Source organism: Colletotrichum godetiae (assembly GCF_030913485.1).
Source record: "Colletotrichum godetiae strain CBS 193.32 chromosome Unknown BDP55scaffold_55, whole genome shotgun sequence".
NCBI classification, from domain to species: Eukaryota; Fungi; Ascomycota; class Sordariomycetes; order Glomerellales; family Glomerellaceae; genus Colletotrichum; species Colletotrichum godetiae.
The window spans coordinates 180,313-190,042 of record NW_026851303.1 but is presented as its reverse complement, the minus strand read 5'-3'; the positions used below and the strand labels follow the sequence as shown (position 1 = coordinate 190,042).

General features: G+C 49.0%; 5 protein-coding genes across 5 annotated transcripts; 2 read left to right on the top strand and 3 right to left on the bottom strand.

The window, feature by feature from the left end:
• Positions 1-75: 75 nt before the first annotated feature.
• BDP55DRAFT_678278 (3-oxoacyl-reductase) lies at positions 76-1,336 on the bottom strand. Its single transcript, XM_060575976.1, has 4 exons — positions 1,215-1,336; positions 679-1,127; positions 484-597; positions 76-396 (listed from the first exon to the last, which is right to left on the bottom strand). Exons 1-4 carry the CDS (start codon positions 1,280-1,282, stop codon positions 188-190), a joined length of 840 nt encoding a protein of 279 aa, XP_060424683.1. The 5' UTR covers positions 1,283-1,336; the 3' UTR covers positions 76-187.
• Positions 1,337-1,601: 265 nt separating this feature from the next.
• Positions 1,602-2,423, bottom strand: BDP55DRAFT_636568 (uncharacterized protein; the record flags this gene model as incomplete). Its single annotated transcript, XM_060572898.1, has 1 exon — positions 1,602-2,423. The coding sequence occupies one exon, from the start codon at positions 2,421-2,423 to the stop codon at positions 1,602-1,604; it is 822 nt and encodes a 273-aa protein (XP_060424682.1).
• Positions 2,424-3,205: 782 nt separating this feature from the next.
• On the top strand, positions 3,206-3,895 carry BDP55DRAFT_533997 (methyltransferase; the record flags this gene model as incomplete). The annotated part of the gene is made up of 1 exon (XM_060567869.1): positions 3,206-3,895. A coding segment is annotated over one exon (690 nt), but the record flags the coding sequence as incomplete, so codon positions are not given.
• A 400-nt stretch (positions 3,896-4,295) lies between these two features.
• BDP55DRAFT_636566 (major facilitator superfamily domain-containing protein) lies at positions 4,296-6,313 on the bottom strand (the record flags this gene model as incomplete). The annotated part of the gene is made up of 6 exons (XM_060572897.1): positions 4,296-4,564; positions 4,644-4,901; positions 4,958-5,073; positions 5,130-5,483; positions 5,545-5,975; positions 6,065-6,313. The coding sequence occupies 6 exons, from the start codon at positions 6,311-6,313 to the stop codon at positions 4,296-4,298; spliced, it is 1,677 nt and encodes a 558-aa protein (XP_060424680.1).
• Positions 6,314-7,272: 959 nt separating this feature from the next.
• BDP55DRAFT_732932 (major facilitator superfamily domain-containing protein) lies at positions 7,273-9,314 on the top strand (the record flags this gene model as incomplete). Its single annotated transcript, XM_060580007.1, has 6 exons — positions 7,273-7,419; positions 7,480-7,536; positions 7,617-7,783; positions 7,858-8,907; positions 8,968-9,146; positions 9,208-9,314. 6 exons carry the CDS (start codon positions 7,273-7,275, stop codon positions 9,312-9,314), a joined length of 1,707 nt encoding a protein of 568 aa, XP_060424679.1.
• Positions 9,315-9,730: the final 416 nt, after the last annotated feature.

The following is a 9,730-nucleotide window of genomic DNA, read 5'->3' as shown; positions in this document are numbered from 1 at the left end:
GAGGTGGTGAGCGGCTCACGTCAACGTGCAGCGACGGTGATCTGAAAACTGATAATTTGAGGAAAGCTTTCATGCTTGATAATCTACTCGTGAAACTCTGACCTGGAATCGTTCCTCGTCGCGACAAGTACCTAGGATTGAACCGTGAAGCTCTGGCGAGCTTAGACGGACGGAGAAAGGCTTTTTCCTAAAGTATTTTTACAGCACCACCATTTGCGCAGACCACGCTCCCACTGACCCATCGACTCTTCTCAGATGACAAAAAGCCAACGATTTCAGCTATATCACCAACTCTACCAAGTCTCTTCTCTACACTGCATGCATTTTCCTTCGCTTCAAGGAACTGTCGAATTTCGGGGGTATCCGGCATTTGTGATGCCAATTCAGTCTGGGTAACTAAAAGGAGACGTACAGCTTTAGACGTGAAGGTTTTGGACATTTTTGTGGTTGACGGAGTTCGTGGAAAAACTTGGAAAAACTTACTGCCAACAGCAACTGAGTTCACTGTAGTCCTCTCCATCCCAGGCCGTGTCCCCAATGCGTCAGCCCATACGCGAGTCATTGATTCCAAAGCGCTCTTGCAACCGCTGTAAACCACTGTGGTCTCAAAGATTAGTGACCCATACCGTCTCGATGAAAAGCTATGAGGGTAGGGAAGAAATTGTGGAAGTGACGTACAAGCAACTGGAGAAGGATCTCGACCTCCTTCAGAAGAGATATTAATGATACGGCTGTCAGGGCGAAAATACGGGAGAAGTGCTTGCACAAGAAATACAGGTGCTTCAACGTTGGCTGTAAGCAAGCGAGTAACGTGGTCCTGGCCGATCAAGTCCACTGGCGCAACTTCCACGACCGCAGCGTTCTGTACGAGGATGTTCAAGCCCCCGTACTCTTTGACTGCGTTGACAATAGCGGTACAATACTGTTGGGGTTCTAGAAGCGGCGCAACGACAGCTGTAATCCGTGGTGCGGAGAATCTAGTGTCTTTGCTGTACAGTGAAGCCACCTCGGCTTTCAAGCCTTCGATTTTGCTCAGGGAGGACGGTGCAGAACATGTTCCAATGATGCTCGCACCGCGGCTTGAGAGGTGGAGGGCAATGCCTCGTCCGATACCGCGCGAAGCACCTCTAGGAACCGAGCCATGGATCAGTAGGAGCGACAGATTAAAGAATGGCCTAATGATTGAACGAAAATAGGAAATTGACATTACCTACGTCACAACTGCCACTTTGCCGGCTAGGTCATGCTCTGAGGCCTTGACACTTGCAACTTGATTCTCCATGTTGACGATGGTTTGTAGATGAGGATGGAGTTGGTGGACGTAAGTAGCGTATGCTCTAGTCAATAGGAACTGCGAGCAATCATGTTAGAGGGTACAGATACTCTGTCCGTACCTTGGTTAGGTACCCCTAGTCACAAGATTACAGTGCTCAGCTGGTCCGAGACTGTCCGGCTCAGCAGTAACTGGCTCCGAAACTTGCTCCGGCTCTTGGGCAGACCGAACTGTGACCTCTAGCAACCTAAGGCAACAGGGCGTCAAAGTCATGGAGAAGGGAACCACACCTGGGCATTTACATTGAATTAATTATCAATTGCACGGACTAGACTCCCATTTGCTCTCTGAACGCTTCCATATCCAACAACGTGACGCTTGTGTGCATTCTACACTCATCGAACCACACGAATACATGCTCTGTGAACTTGACTCTTTTGCCCGTTGGTTCTATCCCATTCCAAGTTTTGACTGGTGTCCATTCAAACACCACTCTTGCTGCAAGCTGCTGTTTCTCCTCATCAACAATGAGACTCTCGAGCGTGTTCTTGCAGTCTGCCATGACATCATGGCACTCTTCCATAGCTTCTCTGTACTGTTCGCGGGTTATGGAATGTCCATTGAAAGTTATGTGATCATGGGTGAATTTCGACAAATTTTCGTCCATGGTCCTGGTAGAGACGCAGTTGAAGTATGCGCGGTACGTCTCAGCGAGCGAGAAGCCTGGAGGGGGAGCTTTAGCGCTCCAGGTTGGGGGCCGTACCGCCCGAGAGTCGCTATTGCGTAGTGCATCGACATCATCTATAACCTTAATGTTGGAGATGGTGGTGCCCTGAACTTGCTGAACTTGGCAGAACACATGCCTCCGAAATTCGATTACCGTAGCGGTCGATGAAGCAGGAGAGTCGGCCTTAGGCGAAATCTGCACGAGAAGTATCGCAGCTAAATCTCCAGTAGAAGCGTCTCCAATTTGGTGAATAATTGTGATATTCACGTTACTTGAAACTTCTAGATGCTTGAACCCGGCCGGTAAGCTCAAAAGCTGAGAGGCCGAGTGTCCAGTCGACGAGAGCTTCGTCGTGTCCTCGTTGGGGAGCCGGCAGTTTAGGCGTTCTGCATACTCTTGGAAGATGGATTGAATAGCCGCCATTTCACTCGAGGAGGGTTGTTCTGAGAGTATTCTTGTTTGACGCAAAGAAGAGCACGCGTCAAGCGAGGTAAAAGTTGAAGCAAAGGTTTCCTTGAGTAAACTTACAGGAAGTAATCAGCCTACACTGTTCTGGACACTACCAATCCGTCGATCTCGAAAAAGACCTCAAGGATAATAAGAAACAGAAGGCGAACTTTGGTTCACTTGACGTCCGCTTCAAGGCCCGCCCCTGCAAAAGTTGCCCGGAGCTTCGGAGTTCGTGGTGGGGATGGCAGACCGGACCTGGCTTTCCAGCGGCCTCACGCTCTCTCGGACTGATCCTGTTTCCCCTCCGAGTGTTCTATCCGCGGCTGCTCACCAATTGCAGGGGCACGGGCAGGCCTCGGAGGCAACTTCCCTGAAACATCTCTCAAGTTACACTCTAAAAGCTGTTGATTGAGAGACAAACCGTGATTCAGGGAGACAAGGAATTGAACTTGGGGACAGACTATCTCTAACTGGAAAAAGATTAGCATTGTCGCGCATAGGTTCAGCACTGATACAAATGCTGGAACTCGAGAATAGCATGTAGGGGCCCATAATCAGGATACTTCCACTCTCCTGAACTCTGGGAAACCAATATGCTCTATTCCCTACCCCAAGATCTTCTTTTCATAGACGGCCCACGAATTGCCAGCTTCCAAGCATTAAAAAAAATGTCACAAACATCGACTCAGACTCAAACAAAAAGGCTGGATACAGCAAAAGGTGCAGATGCATACAATCCAAGCAACCTGAAGACCTACGACACCCTCGTCTTTGGTGTTGTTTCACCTTACGGTTGGAATTGCTCGGCCGAAAAACTCATCGCCTTCTTCAACCGCAACATAGCTCGCGCTGCAGAGCCATACAAATCCAACCCAGGAGGTCCCCCACTCACCCGCATCCTCGACATTGGAGTTGGCACAGGATACTTCCCTGCCAGAGCTCCTTTGCCTAAGTGGACTGAGTATGTTCTCGTTGATCTAAACGAGACGTGCCTGGATGTCACTTTACCCGTCATTGAGAGGGCACATCCAGAGGTTGGTACCAACGCTACGAAGGTTGTCGGCGACTTCCTAGCTCAAGGTGATGAGCCGAAGAGCTTGTTTGCGGAGGGAAACAGTTTGCCAGAAGGCGGCTTCGACGCAATCTCTCTCATGTTCTTGCTGCATTGCCTGCCTGGCCCCCCGGCACGCAAAGCGGAGGCTTTAGGACGCATGGGTCGTTTGTTAAGGCCTGGCGGCGTCGTGTTCGGAGCTACTATCCTGGGCAAGGGCGTGAGTCGCAATCCGCTGGCGCGCCTTGTTTTGTGGTTGAATAACTATTTTGGGGTCTTTGATAATCATGAGGACGATGCCGTGGGCATCTTGGTGCCCCTTCAAAAGATGTTCAATGAGGTTCGATACGAGGTGGTTGGTTGCATGCTTCTTTTCGAGGCAAGCGATCCCCGCTGTTAATTAGCCCCCGAAGGTAGAAGAAGGTCGTTGGCACAAGTGTTGCCTACGACTAAGATATACAGGAAGAACTTATGCTTATCTTTACGTACATTTATTCATACATTGAGTGATATTCAAGTGCCTTGCATTGCTTCCTTTACACGTTTACGATTCCTGTCTCAGGGGGTCTTAGAAGACAACGGGAGCCGTTGGTCTGGAAATATAGATAACAGTAAGTCTACGGGAAATGAATCAGACGGGTGAAATTCGATCAAATTGAAGATTCTATAAACTTTATAGTATGGATCTTATGGAAACAATCTTATTCGAGATTACTTTACCCTGTCAAGAAGTCTGGGAATGGTACTCATCTCGAGGACGGCTAAGTTGCGAGTGAGTAAAGATGAAAGAGAACTCAGGCCCCAACAAACATCCCAGAAATCATTGCACCTCCAGCGAATCCGACGCCCATAGCCCACGATGCTCGAAGACCTTCTGTATACGCTGCGATAATTTGAGGAGCAATATCTGCTGAGAAAAGCTTCTTAAGATCTGTGGATCCTGCAGCCAAAATCTGGGTAGCGGTGAGACTCGGAACGTTTCGCAAAGCATTCTGCAACATGATGTTGCTGAAAAGGTTCTGGGTAGCTGATACTGCCAGTGCGCCACTGAGCAGTTGGAACACTGCAATGATGGTTGTCTGTCAGTACGATACTCCCTTGTACTAATAACGATTCAAATGTTGGCCTCGGAGAAGACTTACGTAGAACGATACTTGTTGCCTGGGGGACGTCTTGTACATCAACTGTGGCCTGGACAGCTAAGACCGGAACTTGAGTTCCTAAGCCATAGCCGAAAGCTACTACGAGCTGGTAAAGCAGGTACTGAACTGGTGTAGAGTCCGGACCAAGAGTGAGGATCAGAGTAGAACCTAGAACAGTAAGGGCACCAGAGAGTACACAATATAGGCGGTCATTTCGGTATTTGGAGTACGCCACACTAGATAGTAGTGTGAGGAACGCTAATATGTAAGTATGAGACGAAGCATTAGATTTAAGCAAAGGTAAGATGACTCACCTCCACCGATTAACAAGGGAAGAACATTGACACCACTCTGTGCTGGAGTGAACCCTTTCGTCGCCTGGAAGTAGACGGGCAAATTGTACTGGATTGAGTACGCAACTGAGCTAAGCCTACGAAGGTATTAGTAAAAAGAACCGAACATCTCGAGAGCAGGGGTTACGCTTACATGAACGCGAAAATGCAAAGGAAGCCGATCTTCATGTTGGTCAAGAACCTTGCTTGAAGGAGGGCATCCTCTTTCATGAAGTACTGCTCAAACCCAAACAGCATAGCAATCGTAATCGAACCCATCAGAGTACCGACGACGAAGCCGGAGTCCCACTCGTGTTTGATACCTCCGGACTCCATTGCAGTGACGAAAAGGGCGATGATGCCAGTGATAAGAACGACGCCCATCAGATCCATTTGACGTACAATGCTCTTCCATGGTGCCCTGACGGTCTTGACAGTACTTGGAATCTTGAAGAAAAACAGAACGATGATTCCGGCGATGACAGAAAAGGGTATGTTGATCCAGAAGCTACGATACGCAACTTGTCAGCGTTCCCTCTCTGTGCATCTTACACGCTGACTGGACTTACCACCACCTCCATGAGAACTTTTCTGTAAGGAAGCCGCCGATAATAGGACCAAGAGAACTCGCACCCGTAAAAATGGCGCCAAACGCGCCTAAGTAGATTGGCGTTTTACTACGAGGTGTGACGAGCGCCAGGATAACATAGACGCCGCCAGTCAAGCCGGCGGCGCCAATACCCTGAACCGCACGTCCGGCAATGAGGAAGGCGCTGTTGGGGGCAATAGCACACAGGACGCTTCCGACGGCGAAGATGATGAGCGCTGTCAGAAAGATCCATTTGGGAATAAAAAACTTGTATAGCTTGCCCCATGGCACCTGGAAACTTGCTATCGTCATCAGATATGCAGAGCCATACCAACCGGCATCTGCGAGGGCCTTGAACTCGGTGGTAATGACGGGAATCGCGGTGGCGACAATGGTGGCATCGAGAGCGAACTAATTCGTTGAGTGATACTGTCAGTCATAAGAGTCTTTATTCTGCCGCCAACTTTTGCATTTGTGGTTATTGATCGTTGGGGCTTTACCTCAAAAAGGCCCAGCGCCAACGCCAAGATGACGAGAACTAGAGTGATGCCCTCGGGATATTTGCCTTCATCTTCATCCGGCTTGATAGGATCCGTAAGTCTCTGCCCGTCATCGATGTTAAATTGCAAACGATCCGAAAGTGTGTTATTTCCGGTAGAAATACGCCTCAAGTAAGGCTCCGTATTATCGTCAATATTTTGAAAGAACCAAGAATCCACCTTCGTAGACTGACTCTTTGCGGCGTCCATGTTGAAGGTTTGGACTCTTTTCGTAAAAGGGTTTCAATGGTTGATCCAGTCAAATGTTTACTCTAGCACCAGGCGAGGGTAAAAATTCGTTCTCAATTCTGAAGACTTTGAGCAAGGATTCAATAAGATCTACTGATTGGAGATCAGTGTAGTCCAAGCCCCCATGCTAATGAACGTCACATACAAATCGAACATGGCATGTGATACAATTCTAGCACCTAGCAAAACTTTCGCAGCTGCATGCACGGAACGCTTTGCTATCTGACTACCCCCGGACAAGAAACTACAATACTTGTTTGGGTCTACGGCACTACGCCGATGTCTGAACCAGAGTATATTGAGGTATCTGAGGCGTGAAACTAGTGCTGGGACTTGGTCCGGAGAGATAATCCCGGGCCCTTGAGTAAGGTCCGGGCCGGCGGAGTAGCCTCCGAAGCTCAGTCGGAGACATTTCCCTTGGCACAGGCGCCTACGGGCGCCCGCGGAAGCGCGAGGTTACATTTAAGACGCTAGGACGACCTCCATCACCCATCTTATTGACACGAACTATTAATCTTCAGAGATCGTTACAGCATGGTTGAGACTCTGCTGACTGGGGCTGGCGTGTGCAGGCCTTGCAAAACATGTTACACTAGGCCTGCTGCTTTGCTGGGCTTGTCCAGGCCGTGTACACAAGATGGTTGCTGTTGAATCTTCGTGCAACCGGCCAATCTCAGGTCCAAAAGTAGACCACCCAGTGACTAGAGGCTCATCTATGAACGTGTAATAAAGAAGTGTTTTAGATATCATCGTGAAGCCCGAAGAATCTGTTTTGCACAATGGGAATTCAGCATCTTCAGACTTCTCATTTTTGAATCATCGCTCTTTGCTACAAAAACATTAGGCCTGCCAGTGGCTCAAATTTCCGACGCCATTAAGCTTGCCCAAACTTTAGCAATTTGATCCAAGAACATCCAAACATGCCTCTCGGGATTATTGACGCAAAGCTTGGAGAGGGTGCAGTTCTTACGGGGACCGTCCATCTTGTCAGGTCGTCCTCTAGTACCAGTGATTTAGCCCACGACGTCCCGAGACGTAGAGGCACGCTCATGAGAACAACCTACATGGTAAGACCACGTGTATTTCCCAGCATCGTGTCAAACATCACATTCACACACCTTAATTAGGGAGTTGACACGGTCTTGGTGCCTCAACCATCCTTGAAAGACCCAAATGACCCATTGGTGAGTCAAACCCCCCACACAGAGAGCAAATAAGACTCGTCTAACACGCAAGATGGTGGAAGCTCTGGGCCAAGTGACAGAAGGAAGCGGCTTTTTGGGTCATCTTTTTCAACACCATCATCTTCGCTTCACTGCCCGGTCCCATGCTCAGCCCAGCCACGTTTGCTCTCGCCCCCATCCTCGGCGTCAGTATCACCAAGGTTGCTGAGTTGTCTGGTTACCACCTCCTCATCGTTGCGGCTATAGGGTTCGTCAACTTTCTTTCTTACCTGAAGTATTCTCCCTGCCCAAGCCTTAATTCTAAAATGCTCTGTACCGTAGGCCTTTGGTATCAATCTTTGCGCAGAAGTATGGAAAACGCCCACAATTTCTCTTCGCAGCCATTACCGGAACCCTTGGCACCGCTGTCTGTATAGCAGGGTCCCAGAGATCCCATTACAGCACGATATTCGCCGGTCGTATGATCCAAGGACTAGGCGCTACAGCTTGGGAAAGTCTGGCGCTTGCGGCGATTGGGGATTTGTTCTATCTCCACGAACGCGGCTGGAGAATCGCCATGGTCGTCGCCTCGTCAGCTTGCACTGTTTCGATGACATCAATCATCAGTGGAGTCATGGCAGAGCGCCTCGGCTACAAGATGTTGTTTATTGCTGAATTGCCATTCGACATTGCAGGTCTCGTCATGACGGCTGCTCTGCTTCCTGAAATGCAGTTCAAGCGAGCGGCTTTCACTCAGCAAGACCTGGCCTCCAGCTCTCAATCCAGCGGCGACGAGGAAATTACAGCCGTCAAAGGGCCCCTTGACACCAATATCACAGCCAAAAACAAAATTGCCGAGACCGATGTTGTCATCGTCCCAAAGAAAACATTTGCGCAGATGCTAGCGCCATGGTCTCGTCAGACTTACACGGAGAAGAGCATCGTTCGCCTGCTAGCTGAGCTCTTCATCAACTTTATCAACCCAGCTGTGCTTTGGATTCTGGCTGTAAGCGCAGTGCTCAATGCGTGCTTTGTGGCATCCAGCTACATCCTGTCTCAGATCTGGTCAATGCCTCCGTACAATCTCAACATTGAGCAGAATGGCTTTTTTTGGGCTGGCGCACTCATTGGTGGTTTATTCGCCATTCCTGTTGGCTCAATCTGCGACTGGTCTGCAATGACAATGTCGAAATGGAACGGCGGCGTGTACGAAGCAGAGTTCAGGATCCCTGTCAACATACTCGGTGCCGCCCTCAGCGGGCTCGGATGGTTCCTGCTTATGTGGGTGGTCAATCACCCCTATGCGAATGGGTATTTCCTAGGGGCCTTTTGCTTAGGCTGTATGGCGTTCAGTATCTCAGTTCCCTCGACGTCGGCCGGGCTCTATATCTTGTGAGACTCTTCTCCGTTTATAAACATGATGGGCACATCAAGCTGATAGCAACGGTCTAGAGACACATTCCCACAACGGTCTAGTGAGATTTTCATTCTCCAGATGATGCTAAAGAACTTTCTGTTTTACTCATTCTCGACCTTCATCAATACATGGACTACTGAAGCGGGTCCCGGAACTGTCTTCATGGTCCTGGGGATCGTCTCACTAGGGCTGTTCATCACTTGCGTTCCTATGTGTGAGTGGCATCAGATTAACCTTGAGTTCCATGGCAATTTCTAACCGCAAATCACAAATAGACATCTTCGGAAAGTTAAACAGGAAATGGATTAACAATCTTTATGCCCAACACCGTTTCCTTCTGGAACTGGCCGAAGGAAGCAAGGTGCTGTCAGCGAAAGATTAGATTGACGTAGAGTAGACAGGAATTGCAAATAGTCAAGTCTGAGGGGCATGTCCCCCTTTAACTTGACCTTGAAACGGGTTCAGAGGCAGCTTCGTGTCGGAGCTATCCACATGAGTGTTTATATCCGGAAATAGTGGCCAAGTTCATGAGAATAAAACATGCCGAGCAGCTTCACTGGCATCTTCAAAAGCTAAGATCACCTTCATTGGCACAGATATTGAGGCAATAGTCTTGGTCAAGTTCTTCCTGGCCGTTGCGTCAGATACTGGGAAAAGAATCCAGTACGGGCTTGAATCGATAAATCAACCCCGCAGTGGAATCCTGAACCCGCCTCAGGAATGTGAATGACAGTGTATTGACGCACATTATATTAATGCAGTACTTAGTCTGGACAGTGAAACTGAATTTAAGTGATA

What these genes read in the sequence shown, in the direction of transcription:
- BDP55DRAFT_678278 (XM_060575976.1), bottom strand. Translation starts at nt 1,282, where the DNA reads ATGGAGAATCAAGTTGCAAGTGTCAAGGCCTCAGAGCATGACCTAGCC. An exon ending in GGCAAAGTGGCAGTTGTGAC is followed by an intron (nt 1,128 to 1,214) that starts GTAGGTAATGTC and finishes CTCGGTTCCTAG; the next exon opens with AGGTGCTTCGCGCGGTATCG. An exon ending in AGATCCTTCTCCAGTTGCTT is followed by an intron (nt 598 to 678) that starts GTACGTCACTTC and finishes TTGAGACCACAG; the next exon opens with TGGTTTACAGCGGTTGCAAG.